The sequence below is a fragment of the Rhinopithecus roxellana genome, chromosome 11, assembly GCF_007565055.1.
Source record: "Rhinopithecus roxellana isolate Shanxi Qingling chromosome 11, ASM756505v1, whole genome shotgun sequence".
Classification (NCBI taxonomy): domain Eukaryota; kingdom Metazoa; phylum Chordata; class Mammalia; order Primates; family Cercopithecidae; genus Rhinopithecus; species Rhinopithecus roxellana.
In genome coordinates, this window is record NC_044559.1 from 57,831,935 (window position 1) to 57,850,592 (window position 18,658).

The 18,658-nt window shown below is 41.5% G+C and overlaps 1 protein-coding gene across 6 annotated transcripts in view; it reads left to right on the top strand.

The window, feature by feature from the left end:
* The window catches only part of NRP1 (neuropilin 1), a 158,423-nt gene extending 140,167 nt beyond the window's left edge, over window positions 1–18,256 (top strand). For 2 of the 6 annotated variants that reach the window (XM_030940742.1, XM_030940743.1), the window contains exons 13-17: window positions 3,233–3,370; window positions 9,134–9,408; window positions 9,902–9,998; window positions 12,975–13,025; window positions 15,386–18,256. In XM_030940742.1, coding sequence (XP_030796602.1) covers window positions 3,233–3,370; window positions 9,134–9,408; window positions 9,902–9,998; window positions 12,975–13,025; window positions 15,386–15,675 — 851 coding nt within the window. In that variant the 3' untranslated portion in view covers window positions 15,676–18,256. The remainder of the gene's footprint in view (window positions 1–3,232; window positions 3,371–9,133; window positions 9,409–9,901; window positions 9,999–12,974; window positions 13,026–15,385) is intronic. The other 4 variants (XM_010364434.2, XM_010364433.2, XM_030940744.1 and 1 more) reach the window with 4 other exon arrangements.
* The last annotated feature ends 402 nt before the right edge of the window (window positions 18,257–18,658 follow it).

An 18,658-nucleotide genomic window follows, 5' to 3' on the forward strand; every position in this document is an offset into this window, starting at 1 on the left:
TTCAGCCAGGGGTCAGGTCTGACTCTGAAGAGCTGACCTAGTGGCCCGAGTCTCCTGATACTTTGATCCACACTGTTCTGCAGGATTCAGATTCTTCAAGTGTCATCACAAGCAGCAGTCAATGAGACCTCAAAACCTTCATCATAATTCCATTTTGCCATTATAGACTCAACTCAGAGTCTTACGATTTCATCTTGCTGATTCTCATCAACATAATAAACTCCATGGGCATGTAATATTTATATACTTTTATGTAATCAGATGCAGAAAAGCTGGTTAACGCTCCACCAGCAAGTGATGGGATCCTTATATTTTTAATCCAGTTCTCTCTGGCGAGAGCTCTAACCCTCTGAGGCTCCTCCAGCATTCCTGCAGCAGCTCGGAGTATATTCATCACCTATGATTGTATGGGCCTGAGCACCTCTGCTTGTTTAGACTGAAAGACTAGTCTATGAATAAGTGAGTTAACCTGCTCTATAGAAGTTTGGAATACCAGATTTAAAAATTAAATCCTTATGCATACATGTGGTGCTAATGATCCAACTTCAGGCAAGATAGGTTTGGCAAGCACAGCTGGTACTTGCTCTCAGAGGCTATAAATTTGTTTTAAGTTCAGAATATTGTTTCCTGCTAGTTTTAAGAGTCAAGAAGGGATTTAGCTGAATTACCCCCATTGAATTTAATGAGAGTTGTGTGCCCCTCCAGGGCTTGGGTAATATTTTGAAAACGTAAACGTCAGTAGTCCTATATGTTTGTTTCATTCATTCATTTGCTTTTTTTCTTTTATTTTCTCTCTCCCTTTCTCCTTTCCTCTGTCCTTCTCTCTTTCTTTTTCCTTTCTATAAATGTTTATGGGTAGCTTGTGTGTTTGTCTTTCTAGCCAAGCTGAAAGGTTACTCCATAACCCTCCCCAACAAAAGGCATTGATTTAAAAACATATCCTTTAAATAACCAAATTGCCACAAGTTACTTGATCAAGACAAGAGGATAAAAGGGCAGTAAAATACAAAAAGTTAGAGCAATTCACCTTGTTAAATGTACAGGATGAGGAAGGACACTGGAAGGTAAAGGCAGACTGTCATTCTCTGAAGCAAGAAGTGCCTGAAACATTTTTTCAGGCAAAGTGGTTCCATGTCCTGGTCATTTCAAAAATATCCAAGTTCCTACATTTTATGATATCATCAGAATATTAATAGCCACAATAAAGGATGATGTCGTTTTCTGTTCTATAGATAATCAACGTAATGCATTAACAAGGTAAATATAGGCAGAACTGTGTGTGCTGGAGTGGCTTTCATTATCCTGAATGTGCATGTTTTATCAAGTGTATTTAAGCAGAAAAATCAATACCACACACACATTAACGTGTTCCGATATTAACATTTTCGAACATGAGATTATGCAACAATACATTTCAGGGTCGTGGGTGTTGGCATCCAAGGTGGCTCAATCATTCAGTCACCGTTCAGTTGACTGTACTTCATCTACATAATTCAATCTTGCCTGCAGAAAGGTGTGGTAAATTTTGGAGCGGGTTTCCCATGCCTTAAGAAGTCCTGTTTCATGGTTATGACAGACTAAACCTGAAATATATCTCTCCGATGACACTATACCTGTGAAAAATATAGCCTTTTTGCACTAAATGTAAGTACTCATGTTAGACACATCACATAGCTTACTAGTTTACTTTCCTGAACTGGCTCTGTCTACCCTTTGGGAGGTCACAGCATCACTGGGAGAATCCAGACTGCTCCTTTTTGATAGTTCTTATGACGAATTCCTTCCAAAATTTGACATTAGCCCTAGAAAAGGGTTCTTTACAAGCTAAAAATGCAAAGCAAACCATTCTTATCTATTCCATAAATCTTCCCATTAAAATTCCTCCTGCCATTGGGGGAGGGGCTGTGGAGACCAGGCTCAGAGCAGAAAGCGAGATACTTTGTATTAAACACGAGCAAGTTAAAGAGAAGCTCAAAAGGAGATAAGGTCTTGGCCTGACCCTAATACAGCATCTAATACCAGACTTCCCTTATCGTTCATAGGGATTCTTTTGAGGCTTATTTTTAAGTTCAACGGGCCAGACGCCCCAGGCGCCTCCCTGTTTGTTTCAATGCTGCCATCTCGTGGACTGCCTAAACTCAGTAACAAGCCTAGAGGCCCTTCGTCACCAGGGAAAGCAGCTGTGTCTGTGGGCTTCGTTCTTTACAGGGAAGATGAAAGGAGGGGGCAGAAACCTGAGAATTTCATCTTTAGAATTTTTTTATTGTTAGCTTATGTTTACGAAAACAACAGTCATACTTGGGATAAGTAGCGATGATTTCATTTTTCCCATACTTAAAAGTTCAGCTCCTTTCAAAAAGAGGCTGCGTAAAAAGTCAAGCTGTGGGTTTTAAAAACACCATAGTCCAACAGCACCTTGTAGGGCACACACAAGGCAAGTCGTTCCCGTGAATTCATTCACGCTGGCTTTTCAGATTCCTAAGGAAGCCTTTTGAACATTAAAAAAAAAAAAAAGTAAAGTAAAAAACGGGTAGCTACTGAAATGGGCTTTGGATTCAGATGACCTTGCATTGAGGTTTTAAGCCAGGTGAACCATTTATATGTAAATTTAGAAATTAAAAAAGCAGAAATTTATACTTAAATTAATCGACTTTATGGAAAACATGGAAGAAAAAAAAATAATCTTAAAACGCTTAAGAGATTCTAACCCTGACATTAAAGACCTGAAGCATGAACTGGTGAGGTGGAAATAGAGAAAACCTCCCGGGTGAGGCATTTCGCCAAGTTACTTTCCACTTCTGAGGCTTCATGGGTCAATCTCTAATTAAGATTCTTTTCATTGGTGGGTATCAACTTATATGATTTATCCTCAAGAACAGAATGGCTTTCATATTAAATACCGTGGAAATGGGGAGAGTGTTGCAAATGTAATATACGTGCTTTAGAAAATAGCCTTCCTGGAAATTTTATGTAAACCCAATTTGACAGGCAGTCCATAATCCTTTTAAAGCTGGATTTTTAAAGAAATTTCTCAATGTGATTTTGCAAACATTTTGACATCTCCATGCATCTTTTGGTTTCTTGGTAATCCTGGCTTTCCCAGAATTTTCAAACAGACATAAAGTTGTATAAATCGTGCTTTTCATGAATGAATGAAGGGCCTTTGTGACCCTGAATGATCAAATGTGTCTTTCTCTGCTTGTCTCTTATTTTTGCTTCCCATCCACTGAAGAGTTTCCAACACATGCTTTTAACTGTGAATTTGGCTGGGGCTCTCACAAGACCTTCTGCCACTGGGAACATGACAATCACGTGCAGCTCAAGTGGAGTGTGTTGACCAGCAAGACGGGACCCATTCAGGATCACACAGGTAGCACAGAGTTCACTTCGGCTGCATGGCTTTGCAGATTCTCTTTGATTCTGAGGCTGTGTTACTGGGAGGGCTTCTAATGTCTGTGAATTTAGGGGGGTAGGAAATACTACAGGCATTCACACGTGCCCTTATTTTCTGGAATTAACAATGTTTCTTTCCCTAGTAGAAAGAAGCATAGGGCAAATCATAGTAATGCCCCTTGAAGTTGGCCACTGATTGGCCTCCTTGAAAACAGCCCATTGGGCAAGGATGTATGCATTAGCATTCATCTTATACTCTTTTTTTTTTTTGAAACGGAGTCTCACTGTTGTCTGGGCTGGAATGCAATGGCACTATCTCCGCTCCCTGCAACCTCCGCCTCCCGGGTTCACACAATTCTCCTGCCTCAGCCTCCCGAGTACCTGGGATTACAGGCACACACCACCACAGCCGGCTAATTTTTTGTATTTTTAGTAGAGACGCGGTTTCACCATGTTGGCCAGGCTGGTCTCGAACTCCTGACCTCATGATCCACCCGCCTCAGCTTCCCAAAGTGCTGGAATTATAGGTGGGAACCACTGCAACTGGCTTTATGTTATACTTTTTCTGAACTTCTTATTTTGGGCAATTTCAACCATATTCACAAATGGAAAAGAAATAGTAGAATGAATTCTCTATATGCATGACCCTGCTTCAACAATTATCAGATCATAGGAAACTTAATTTATGTCTGTCATCTTGATTTCAAACAGTCCAGGCATATATTTATGTCATCTCATTTATTTTACAACTAAAGAAACAATTCACAATGCTTGCTCTCTCCACACCCTTGAAGGGGAGGTGGGGCAAAGTGGCGTGGGATTCTTAATCACTGGGGAAAGATTAGTGTATTTCCTTTGAGCAGGTAGAAACCTCACCATGCCCTAGCTCACAACCCTCCCACCACCTCCTGCCTTACTTTCTTCCTAAGATTAATTGGTGGGGGAGGAATGGGTTGGGAGGCAGAAAGAGCTGGCAGCTTCTCCAGTGAACTCTCTTATCTGCCCCCATTCTGCTACCCACCTAGTTATTTCACTGCCCAACTTGAGGTACAGTATAAAGGACCAGCAGGCAGGACATGGTGGCTCACACCTGTAATCCCAGCACTTTGCGGGGCCAGAGCAGGAGAATCAGTTGAGTTAGAGAGTTAGAGACCAGCCTGGGCAACACAGCAAGACACTGACATTACAAAATAAAAACTTTTTAAAAATCAACCAAGCATAAGTGTGCACGCTTATAGTCCCAACTACTCAGAGTCTGTTGTAGGACTTTGAGCCTAGGAGTTCAAGGCTGCAGTGACCTATGATCGCACCATTGCACTCCAGCCTGGGTGACAGAACTGGAACCTGTCTCTAAACAGAAAAAAATAAAAATTAAAAATAAAGAAATAAATAACCAGCCATGTCTGGCCCAACACACACACACACACACACAAACACACACTCACAGCAAACAACCAATCCACGAACTTCTGCACCCACTCGGAAATACTTACAGAGCACTGCTTGCTCAGGTAGTGGCTTCCCAAAAGGTAATCCCGGGGGCATTTACTGATGCTAGGAAATCTCATTACATTCTCCCCATCTTGGCTCTTTGGGTGAGTGAGTCAGTGGACTGATGGCTGGGCCAAGGGTACTTCATGCCTTTCCCATTTTGTGGTTCACTTTTCTCCCAGTGAATATAACCATTAAATAGGTTGAATAGGCCTCCTTCTACCACAGTTACCTCCTTGCCTAATGAGAATGACAAGGAAATTGGATAAAATTGGACTCCTTCAAATCTGAGACACTTTCAATTGAATCTTAAGACAGGCAGTTTTAGAAAACTTAAAATACTTTGACTGTAAATGGCACTGTACATATAAATGGCATCAAATTAACTAAATGCAATTAGCCAAAATGAAGGCAGTAATGGTGGAAAAATTGATGCAAAGTGAAGCAAAATGGCTCAGTAGGATCTGACATTCAAAGGAGGTTAAAAGCTATGTTAGCCAGAGACAAAAGCTAAAAGGCTTGCAGAAGTAAAGTGCTAATTGAGAAAATGAAGACAGAGTTCCTGACCCAGAACTGTGATAAAACCCTTGAAAGGGAAAATATCAGTGCTTTATGTGTTAGAGTATCAGAGAAGGAGGGCTTGTCTTAGATTAACAGCTGAGAAGTGTGATTCCTTCAGAAAGATTGGACTCTTTTGTTCTCTCAGCCACCCAGATTTACTTGGCAGTTGTGCCAGGTCAGCTCCGACTAGAAAGAGCCCCTGCAGCTCTAGAAACACAATCATTTGTGCAGAGAGATGGGTGAGCCCAACATCTGAAAGGCAGGAACTACTTGTTAACAGGGAAAAGATCTAGATGAAAAGAGCCCTCCACGAAGCTCCCGCACGTAGACTGACATTAGAGAGTAGATGGTGCTTTTTTACAATATTATTTGGTGAAACTTTGCAAACCAGAGATTGGGTTGCTTGAAAAGAAAATGAACACTAGCTAGGTAAAATATCCTGCTGCTTAATTTTGAATATATTGAAAGGCATCCCATTTGCTTGGTTTTCTGCATTTGACCTCTAAGAATGGAACTAGGTACCTCCTTTCAGAGGATTCCTGAAGTCTGGCATCTCTCCCTGGTTCACTGAACAAGTGGTATTTGAGAAGCTCTGTTACAGGGCAGATGCTGTCTTGGGCACTGGAAATACACGTGTAAAGGAAGACGTCCCTACACTTGAGGAACTCACAGTCTGATCATGGTTGGGAAGTGACCACAGTACAGTTCAGTGAAGACTTCCAATGGCAGAGGCCAGTGACAACGGACCGTGTAAAAGATGATGGAAGAGGGGTCAGGGAAAACAGCCCTGTCCAGACACCAGCTGAGCTAGGCTTATTTTACTGGCTTATGTTTGGTATGCTTTGCACAGGTTTTTGTATGGGAAGTAGGTAGAAGTAGAGTATGCATGATTTTGGGAGCTACCTCCTTGCCTAATGAGATTGACAAGGAAATTGATGAAATTGGATTCCTTCCGTTTTCACTGAGTAGAGCAGAAGTTTGTGGATTGGGTGTTTATTGTGAGTGTGTGTATGTGTGTGTTTTGGGCAGGACACTGCTGGTTCTTTATACCACACCTTAAGTTGGTGATGCAGTGACCAGGAGGAAAACAGGATGGGGCGGATAAAAGGTCCATTGGAGGGGCTGCCAGCTCCCTCTTTGTGAAGAAGTGTGGATAGGCTGCAGGAAGTGAGCAGCCCCTGAAGAATTCTAAGCAGAGGAGCAACACGAGCACATTTTATTTATTTATTTATTTATTTATTATTTATTTATTTATTTAAGACAGGGCCTCTGTTGCCTAGGCTGGAGTGCAGTGATGTGATCTTGGCTCACTGCAACCTCCACCTTCCAGGTTCTAGCGATTCTCCTGTCTCAGCCTCCCAAGTAGCCGTACTCCCAGCTACTTAGGACTACAGCTATGTAGGAGCTACTACAGATGCCCACCAGCATGCGTGGTTAATTTTTGCATTTTTGGTAAAGACATAGTTTCATCATGTTGGCCAGGCTGGTCTTGAACTCCTAACCTCAGGTGATCCAGCCACCTCGGCCTCCCAAAGTACTGGGATTATAGGCGTGGGCCGCCGCACCCGGCCACACAAGCATATTTAAAGACCACAGTGTGAGAGGGCAGGGACCATAAGAACTTCCTTAGGCAGAGGATTCTTGAAATCTGGCTTCTCTCCCAGTGCACTGAACAGGCATCATTTGAGAAACCCTGTTACCTGGCAGATGCTGTGTTGGGCACTGGAAATACAGGTATGAAGGAGGGGGTCCCTGTGCTTAAGGAACTCGCTGTCTGGTTGTGGGTAGGAAGTGATCATGGTGCAGTTGAGTGAGGATGTCCAATGGGAGAGCATCCCTCTACCTACGTCCACTTGCCTCCTTCTTTCTAACACCCATCCTCTGACTGGCCTCAATAAACTTCGAGCAGTGAGCTCAATAAGTGGGATTAAGACATGGCAGCAGCATTGCCAATTTCAGTCTTTTTTCCATAAGATTAGGGGGACGGAGGCACAATGGGTGTATTTTTTTCCCATCTTGGTGGATTTGTCACAGTGAAATGGCACCATCCCACACACAGGTGATAATATCTTGATAAATTAGTGGGCAAAACAAATCCTAAGCGTGAATGGATCAGCTCAGTCACAGAGGACACCCTGCAAGGTCGGAGAGCAAGAGGGACATTCAACCTGCAGTATCAAACCTACTAGAGTGGCTAGAGTTGCCACTTGTGAACACCCTTCCCTTACGATTCCACCCACTGGTTTGAAGAAGGGTGGGCTCTCACATAAGCAGCCAGGTAAGGAAAGGAAACTGCCCGTGAACACATCCACATCCACCTGGACACTGATGACACAGGCGAGCAGAGAGGAGTATGTGCCCACGTGTGCACAGTGAGAAAGCACCTTGCAAACACACAAGCCTCTTGGGCAACAAACACAACCTCCTGCTGCCCACTGAGGCCCGAGCAGCAGATTCACACTTAATCAGGTGAGGCATTAGAGAAGATGATTTCTATTTGCAAAGCCAGCAGTGAAACATGAGTTGTGTGTTTAGACCAGGTGGTGGCAGGAGGAAATGTTCCCAGTGGGTGTCATTAAAAGCGAAGCCAAGAGAAAGTCCTCGCAGTTCAGCAAGTGTCTGTGTTGCCAAAATGGCACTTTCTAATGAACCTCAACAAGGCAACCTTCCTCTCCTTGAGCCAGAAGCCCACATCAAATAGGAGCAGGCTCACAGGAGAGATGCAAGTTCTCAGGTGTGTTTAAGGAATTCAAAAACCATGAAAACAAACTACGGGAAAAATAATCTGAACTTGAAAAAGTTTTTTTAAAAGATTACTGCATTATTAGGAAAAACTACAGATTTATGATTATCAAGGAGTCATAGTGACAGAAGTTTCATTAATCAGAATTCCTGCTGCTCAAATGATAAATAAAAATACATCTCAATGATTTCATTTAATGCATGTGTTCACACGGATGCTGCTGTGCGATCTTAAAGTTGCATGAAAACAGGGTTTCTTAGGCCCAGCGTGGTGAATCATGCCTGTAATCCCAGCATTTTGGGAGGCCAGTGTGGGAGGATTGCTTGAGGCCAGGAGTTTGAGACTAGCCTGGGAAACACAGAAAGACTCTATCTCTACTTAAAAAAAAAACATTAATCTTTTTAAGAACTAGCTGAGCATGGTGGCATGGGCCCATAATCATAGCTACTCGGAATGTTGAGACAGGATGATCACTTGAACCAAGGAGTTTGAGGCTGCAATGAGCTACGATCACACCACTGCATCCCAACCTGGGCAACAGGAGTGTCTAAACATAACAGATAAATAAATAAATAAGGTTTCTTCCTAGAGAGCCAGGCGTTTTCAGTCCAGGCTATGCACAGACTTTGCTTTCAGTTTGCTTGTGATGGTACAAATGCCAGCTTGAGCCATAGCCTGTGTCCATATGAAAATGTATTCCATTTTAAGTAGTATCCTAATTAGTGCCACTCAGCCTTCCGCTAATCAAATGTCCATTTTGCAGGAGCTGAGAGCAGGGCCTCAGGTGCCCATGAGGTCCCCAAGTATGCACACTTCTCCCTTTCCACTACATATTTGAGTTCTTGGCACTCAACGCAGGAAGCTTTTGATTAGTGAGACTTGAAATAAGAGAGATAAAAGTGTGGTAATCCTGGCCACTCTCCCTAACACAGTTCTTTGTCACAGCAGGAGATGGCAACTTCATCTATTCCCAAGCTGATGAAAATCAGAAGGGCAAAGTGGCTCGCCTGGTGAGCCCTGTGGTTTATTCCCAGAACTCTGCCCACTGCATGACCTTCTGGTATCACATGTCTGGGTCCCACGTTGGCATACTCAGGGTCAAACTGCGCTACCAGAAGCCAGAGGAGTACGATCAGGTGGTCTGGACAGTCACTGGACACCAAGGTGACCACTGGAAGGAAGGGCGTGTTTTGCTCCACAAGTCTCTGAAACTTTATCAGGTATGACCTCTTCCCAAGGCTGGGGAGGGCAGTGGCTGCAGGAATACTGAGATGATATGTTGGAGGTTGTGCAAATGAGATGCGAGAATTATTCTGAAATTATTTCCAGTGTTTCCCAACCCTGAGATAGTGCTGCAATGATAACCACCTTCATAGCAGATTTCACAGTCTCCTATATTGAAGGAATAGAACCAATTTGCTGAGAAAGAACCCAAAGGACTTCCATGTCATCTATTTCTGGGCTTTCACAATGTATCATTCCTTTTGTTTGGTGCTTTCTCCCATTTTAAAGTTTGTATTATAAAAAGAGAGTGTGAGGAGAAGGTGCATGCCATCACCAGGCAGCTAATGTGGATTGATGAGTGAAGTGTGTGCTTACACTGAATCTGATGAATTTAATTTATGTGTCATAGTGGGAGCTGAACAAGCATTTGTAAACTCTGCCACGTGAGATGAGCATTTCAATACTGTGAAAATGATCTTATTTTGTTAGGTGATTTTCGAGGGCGAAATCGGAAAAGGAAACCTTGGTGGGATTGCTGTGGATGACATTAGTATTAATAACCACATTTCACAAGAAGATTGTGCAAGTAAGTATGAGCTGCTGTAGAAACCAATGGAGTACTTGCCCAGGGCAAGACTCTTGCCAAAGTGGTGGTCTTTGTTTTGCCCATTTCTACTTAGAATTTCCGTGTGACCTCTCGGCACATCATAGGAAATGCATATTCTGGTGCAACAGGGCATAAAATCAGCCCAATTTACCTGTGGCTGTCCCGTCACCTACCCTAGGTCCTTCATAATGTCTGCTTGATACCTACAAAACTCCACAAATAATGCAGAATCCAAAAATTATAGCTAAGAAGACCCAGCTTACAAGCTGTATATGCCATACCGAAACATTTTGACCAACAACGGAAAGTCAGACATTGGATAATTCCAAATATCTGAGTGTATAAACAAAACAGCAAGCCTCTAAAAACTTTGATCAGGACAAGTTTAATTAAGAATACATTGTTAATGAACCATAGAAGCCATAATTCTTTGCTTTATTACAAATAAGTAGATGTTTCTGACTTTTAAAATAGCTGAAATGGCTTAAAAGACTTGAATGAAATTCAGAAACTTGGCCTAGTATTTCAGAGTTGGTCTTTATGGTTCTTGTACTAGGTGGATGTAAGACATAGAAAACCAATTCATATTCCCTAGTTCTTGATATATAATTACAAATAGCATTACTAATGGCAGTGTAATAGCATGGTAATTAATCTTAAGCTCCATTTGCTACATTGAAACTTTTGTTATACATCATTATATAATACGATGTTAATTATAACAAAATGGGATAAGCCTATTGGGCAAATTTAAGACAAAGGAGGCCTGTTGGCTGTAATGGGAGTTTTGGTCATTTCAGCAACTTACAAAGCTTTTATTATATAATATATTGAATATATATAATCCGTAAAGTGGCAATAATTTGATAGGATCCATTGAAGAAATTGGGCAAAAAAAAAGGAGCAATGAATAAAGGCTTGCTTCTTCATACTATTAAAGGGAATCTGCTTAGCGCCACCCTACTTAGCAAATCTTCACAAGAATGATAAGGCTTAATAGTTTAGCTGCAACTCCTTTACAAATTACCCACATCCATATCTACACTGCTGTTAAAATGTGTATTTCATGTAGTAACACAGTGTCTGTGATATCTTCACTTCTCCATTCCAAAGTGAGAATGATGATGGTGATGTTTTGGGATGTAAGAGCAAACTCCACAGACTAAAACGAAGAAACGAAATTCAATTCAGTTCAACAAGTTCTGACCACATATCATATGCAAAGCAGCATGCGGATGCTCCAGTGAAAGTACATGGCTGAGCCAGGCGCAGTGGCTCACGCCTGTCATCCCAACACTTTGGGAGGCCGAGGTGGGAGGATCATTTGAGGCCAGTAGTTTAGGACCAGCCTGGCCAACATAGCAAAACCCCATCTCTACTAAAAAAAAATACAAAAATTAGCTGGGCATGGTGGCATGCACCTGTAGTAATCCCAGCTACTTGGGAGGCTGAGGCAGGAGAACTGCTTGAACCCAGGAGGCAGAAGTTGCAGTGAGCCAAGATCATGCCAGTGCACTCCAGCCTAGGTGACAGAGCAAGACCCCATTTCAAAAAAAGAAAGGGAGAGAAAAGGAAGGAAGGAAGGAAGGAAGGAAGGAAGGAAGGAAGGAAGGAAGGAAGGAGGAAAAGAAAGAAAGGAAAGAAAGAGAGAGAGAGAGAAAGCAAGAAAGAAAAGGAAGGAAGGAAGGAAGGAAGGAAGGAAGGAAGGAAGGAAGGAAGGAAGGAAGGAAGGAAGGAAGGAAGGGAGGGAGGAAGGACAGGACACAGCTGAGATATCTATGGGACTTTTTCTTTTCTTGTAATTTGTCCATTTAGCTGTAGTTGCTGCCAGGCATTGTAGTGGGAAAGTCACAACTAGAGCTCCATTAAACCACTTTATTTGTTTATATTGCTACCAATAAAAATATGTGTAAGAAAATTGTACAATGATTCATCAAATATGCATCCTTGAACATCTGGGTGTGGATGCTATGAGATTATCAACTATTAATCTTTCATTCATACATACAACAAATATCTATTAAAGCACCTATGATGTGCTAGACACTGTTGTAAATGCCGGAATATAGCAGTGGACAAAGCACTCAAAAATTCCTGCTGTGTACTTAGTACCACAGGGATACCGGAACTTTACTTCTTCGATAGCTATTTTATGTATTTATCTATTTTTGTAATACACAGGACACAGTCTCTTCCCTCAAAGAATTGACATCCTATTCGAGAAGCGAAAGTAACACACACCAAATTTAGGAAGCAGTTTTCTGCAAACTATAGGATGGTCGCCATATGTACAAATCTACTTCAGTAGAACCTATGTTCACCAGATTTTTCTTCCACATTTCAGATGCCAAAACCATGTCTCTTCCCCCTTCTCTTCTTTTTATTTTTAAATTTGTTGTTGTTATTGTTTTCGCTTTTTTGAGACAGGGTCTCGCTTCCATCACACAGGGTGGAGTGCAGTGGCACCATCATGGCTCACTGTAAACTCCATCTCCTGGGCGCAAGCTCCCCTTCCGCCTCAGCCTCCTAAGTAGCTGGGAAGCTAATTTTTTTATTTTAGGTCTCATTATGTTGTCCAGGCTGGTCCTAAACTCCTAGCCTAAAGTTCTCCTGCCTTGGCCTCCCTAAGCGCTGGGATTATAGGCATGAGCCAGCACACCCAGCCCACCCTTGTCTCCTAAAACAACAGACTCTGCTAGCAGCAGTGCTGCCTGGATTTAGATATGGCACCTTAAAGGCAGTGTTGTGACGTCACACCACCAATTTCCTGGTCATTTATTGATCTATTTGGTGGGTTCTGGTTGAACTAAAAAATCCAAAAGGAGCCCAGTAGAGACGTGTATGTGTGTGTGTGTCTGTGTGTCTGTGTGTATGTACCTAAAGGTTTGTGTAGTTTGGTGCATTATATTTTGTTGGCAGTTCCAATATCTCTTTCAATTTTGTTTGACTTGTCAGAACCAGCAGACCTGGATAAAAAGAACCCAGAAATTAAAATTGATGAAACAGGTAAATTTGTCTTGCTGACCAATTTAAAAAAAATTTTTTTACTATGGCTTTCATTGTGTTTATGAAGCAACTTTGTGGAACTCTAATACACCAGAATGTCAAAAAGTTCAAATGAAAAACATCTATGCCCATGGCCCTGGGTTGGTGCTGTGGATCGGATTGTGCCCACAGAGTACCCACTTCCGAGCTGCCCGTAAGACTTGGGGAGCCTCGGTGACGGTTCCTGCTTGTACACACTTGGTTGAGCCTGGGAAGTGTGCTCACCCTGGCCCTTCCCTGCCCAGTCTAGAGGTGGAACATAAAGGATAATCAGCTCAAACACACTGAGTTTATCACTACAAAGACAGAAAACTAGTGAAGACTATTTCCATACAGTTATTTGAAACCAACCAAAATTATTGTCTCTAGTTGATATCCAGCTAGGATCTTTAAGAGACCAGAGCCCAATTTCTGAGATAATCCATTGTGTTTGATTCATCTTTTCCCATCTTCCTCTACTGGAACCTTGGTTTTGTGATGACGATGATGATGATAAGAAGGATTTATTGAAGAGCTAGTATGTTCTGAGCACTTTATATACCTGATCTTTTTCTTTTCTTTTCTTTTTTTCTTGAGACAGAGTCTGTCTCTGTCACCCAGGCTTGGAGTGCAGTGGTGTGATCTTAGCTCACTGCAGCCTCCACCTGCCAGGTTCAAGCAATTTTCCTACCTCAACCTTCCAAGCACACTACAGGCCCACACCACCACGCCCAACTTATTTTTGTGTCTTTTGTAAGATGGAGTTTGACCATGTTGCCCAGGCTGGTCTCGAATTCCTTAGCTTAAGCGATTCCCTGACCTCAGCCTCCCAAAGTGCTGAGATTACAGGCATGAGCCACTGTACCCATCCTACATACCTTACCTTATTTAATCCTCACAGCAGCTCTAGGGGTTGTATTTATCCCCATTCTACAGATAGTGAGACTGAAACTTAAGTAGCACAGCTAATTGGGTGCAGGCTCACACTTTAGCCTGATGAACTATAAATGTGTGTTTTTGTTGAACGCTGCTTGGTGATCAAATGCAAGACCTTTGATCAGAGTTAGGCCTTGCCTGGTATAACTCTATTCCCAGAAGTTTCCACATCTCCCAGCCAGCATTGTGGGCTGTTGGACACTTGCTCCAGCATCACTGACAGCTGCTGTGGGTAGTGCTGCACCCTGATCATCAATGCACGTCAGCATCTGTTGCCGTTAGAAATGGGATCCTACTCTATGGCCAGTCATGGACTTCATAGAGACAAATAAATATGGCACCATGCTGTTAGTAATATGAACACATTACCAAGTCCACACAGAGATATAAACTTTATTAGAGGTTGTTTCAAAACAATATTTCATCAAGGGAGAGAATATTAATATGTCCCAAGGCTTGTTTTCTCTTGATTAGGGACTTGCATCTCATATTTTTAGTTTTCTTTGATTGGAATCTTTGTTGATCAGAACACCATTAAGTAAACCCCAGGCACATTGTGCGTTAACATTTTCTTCCCTTTTCTAGTACCAGCTAATTAGGCTCAAAGCTGCCATGTTAACAATTTCTCCCATTCCACTCTAAAGAAAACAAGTCCCCAGTGACTGAGCTGCAGAGCAGTGCAACTGTCTCCAGTTAAACTACCAGGGCTGCAAAGATGCTGATTATTAGTAAATGTCTTCTATTTGGCATGACAGACACGGTTTTCTCGATTTGAGCCACAATCTGTTTACATGTCAGTAGCAAGCATTCTCTTGTTCTAAAAAAATCACTCCTTCTTTACTGAAACTACTGTAGACTTTGGGCAAAATTTGTTTGACTTGAAGATTTCCCATAGGGGAGAACAAACACATGCATAAACCATGCCAGATCCTGGAAGCAGCACCACGTAGAAGGGCAGCCATGAAGGTTTTTCTCGTGCCTGTTTTGGGATTAGGTACATGCACTGGGAATGGTAAAATCCCCTTGCTAGACTAATGTGTGACTAAGCATTTTGCAAAACTTAATGACCACATATCTAGCCAAGGACTGTAAACACAGATTACAATCTAGGACAGATGGGGCAGCATGAAATCTGAATTAGATGAGCACGGAACCTCCCAGTTTATCCAGAACAGGTTGTTTCCACGTGCTAAGCAGTCTGGCAGAAGCCCCAGCGCCCATTCCCCACTACCACCTCCCACTCCCCACTACCACCTCCCACACTTCTATTCCCAACAATGAGTCAGACATGACAGGCAAAACTGGGGTGTGCAATTTGCTCCTGTTTCATTTCTTTCTATTTTTCTGTCTGCTTTCATCTGGTCCGTTGGCAGTGCTCACGGAGACAATATTGTTATTTTCCATAGGGAGCACACCAGGATACGAAGGTGAAGAAGAAGGTGACAAGAACATCTCCAGGAAGCCAGGCAATGTGTTGAAGACCTTAGACCCCATCCTCATCACCATCATAGCCATGAGTGCCCTGGGGGTCCTCCTGGGGGCTGTGTGTGGGGTCGTGCTGTACTGTGCCTGTTGGCATAATGGGATGTCAGAAAGAAACTTGTCTGCCCTGGAGAACTATAACTTTGAACTTGTGGATGGTGTGAAGTTGAAAAAAGACAAACTGAATACACAGAGTACTTATTCGGAAGCATGAAGGCGGACAGAGATGAAAAGACAGTCAGAGGATGGAAGTGGAAGGACAGGAGTGAGCTGGGGAGCTGTTGATCTTTCACTATACAGGCTGGGAAGTGTGTTGATGACCACTGAGCCAGGCTTTTCTCAGGAGCTTCAATGAGTATGGCTGACAGACATGGACAAGGAGCTGTGTTCACCATCGGACTCATGTACAGTCAGCTTTTTTCCTGTTGGTTTCATTTGAATAATCAGATGCTGGTGTTGAGACCAAGTATGGTTGACATAATCATTCATTTCGACCCCTCCTGCCCACCCCCCACCCCCAACTTATGGATTCTTTTTGGAAACTGTGCAAAATCCAAGATGCTGGCACCAAGCGTATTCCATGTGGCCCTTTGGATGGACATGCTACCTGAAACCCAGTGCCCAGAATATACTAGAATCACCGCATATCAGTGGACTCCTGAAGTTGTACTTGTGTATAATTGCCCGCGTCGTGCATAGGCAAAGAAGGATTAGGCTGTTTTCTTTTTAAAGTACTGTAGCCTCAGTACCAGTATAGTGCATCAGCTCTGTTTACGAAGCAATACTGTCCGATTTTCTTGCTGTTTTTCCAGTGTTGTACTAAACCTCGTGCTTGTGAACTCCATACAGAAAACGGTGCCATCCCTGAACACGGCTGGCCACTGGGTGTACTGCTGACAACTGCAACAACAAAAACACAAATCCTTGGCACTGGCTAGTCTATGTCCTCTCAAGTGCCTTTTTGTTTGTACTGGTTCATTGTGTTACATTAACGACCCACTCTCTTTCTTGCTGGTGAAAGCCCTACTCTTTAATCAAACCCTGGTGGCCCACTGACTAAGAAGAAAGTTTATTTTCGTGTGAGACGTCAGCCCCTCCGGGCAGGCAAGGGCTCTGAAGATTTGGCAACGTGGCTTAATTGTTCTGCTTTTTCTGTAGTTCAATTTCATGTCTCTTGACCCTTTTGTATAAAGCTGCAATATTCTCTCTTGTTGTTCTTTCATATGGAATGTATTTTCAAATGTAAACTCTTTTCTCTTTCTCTCTCCTATCTCTGTCTTTTTTTCCTCTCTTAAAATTGGAGGATTTGCCGTTGTCCAGAAAAGAAACTTGCAGCTTTAACCTGCTGGGAATGGCAAACGATTTTACTAGACTTTATGTTTAAAAATAAATAAATAAGGGAAATTCCTAACTTTGCCCTCCAAAGTCTAACTTTGGTTTTCTTGTTAACTGGTTAAAGTGACAGTATCTTTTTTCCTTATCTATTCTGTTCAAAATGACCTCTGATAGAAATGTTGGCATTTAGTAGAAATAGTGGTAAGTTGAGGAAAGAAATAATACAAATTGGCTTTCAAGTGAGACTCAGACGAAGAACTGGATAAAATCTTCCAAATATCCAAAAGCATGAGAATTTTCTATCCAAATATGCAAAAATGACCCAAGAGAACCTTCCTGTTTTGCTACTGAGTCAGACAAGGGAATTGGAAGGAATAACAGTTAATTTAAGAATTAAACTATAAATCCTGATGCCTGGGAGTCAAGTATTTTAAGATAAGAGGGGGGAAAACATAAAGTCAAAACAAATGGTTTGCAAAATTCATAACAGCAGCCTTGAAAAAATAGACTTAAATGAATGCTTCTAGAAATTTCCAGCGGCTCGCAAAAAATAAGCCTGCCTTAGGGCTGGCAACACCTAAGCCTCTAACAGCACAGGGAAGCAAATATCTTACCAGGCAGCCTATGAATTAACCCAAAGAAGCTTTGGTGGTTTTTGGTACATTTTTATCATGCCATGTTGGACATGAGATTTTTTAGATCTTCCTCCCTTCCCTCATTGCTAGACGTCTCACTCAAAGACATTTGTTGGGAGTCACATTTGCATCATAGATGAGACAGTCCATTCATCTTAGTTAAATTGGATTGAGAATGCCTTTTGTTTCCAGGAAAGTATTGATCACCATGAAAGAAGAATAGTTTTTTGTCCCCAGAGGCATTCATTTAGTTGATATAATCCTGCCAGAAGGAAAGCACTAAGAAAGATTTGTTTTTTGCTTTTAAAGGCAACAGACTTAAAGTTGTCCTCAACCAAGGAAAAATGATACTGCAACTTTAAAATTTAAAGTATCTTGCACTGATAAATATATTTAAAAATTATATGTTTATAAAGTTATTAATTTGTAAAGGCAGTGTTACAAAATGTTCAGTTTATATTGTTTTAGATTGTTTTGTAATTTTTAAAGGTGTAAAATAACATATTTTTTCTTTATGGAAATCTATAAAACTTTCTGTAGTAAAATGTTTTCATTTTACTGGTATATTATTGCTTCATGTTTTGTACCATCAAAAGATTTTGTGCAGATTTTTTTTACAGAAATTATTATTTTCTATGACAATATGACACTTGTAAATTGTTGTTTCAAAATGAACAGCGAAGCCTTAACTTTCAATGACATTTGTATTCTCAGACACTGAGTAGCATAAAAACCACATAGAACTGAACTGTAACTTAAATTCCAAACTATGACTACTACATTCCAAAGAAACAGTTGAATTAAACATTTTCATAAAATATCCCACACCTGATGGCTTTTATTATATTAGCACTGTTCTAGTTAAAGAAGTTGGTGACATGCCACCATCCAATAACTTTCAAGATTTTTTAAAGTTCTCTTTTTTAAAATATTCTGATAAGGAGAGAAGATTAAGAAGACGTTTTCTGAAAGTAGAATCTCAACTCAAATTGGACCCTGTCATGATAAGGAATACAGAATTTGATGTTAGGAATGGAAATGTTTAAATCCTAAATTGTGTGTCAAATGTTCTATATTTCATTTGGTAAAGTTTCTTTTATCATATTCACTCATAACTTGGTAAGTTTTGTTCTTGTAGAAAATAGTAATGAGCCTGGCAGTATTTATTCATGCACCCATGCTACATTTAGGTAATGGGAAAAGTTGGGTAGGACATTACAACTGGCT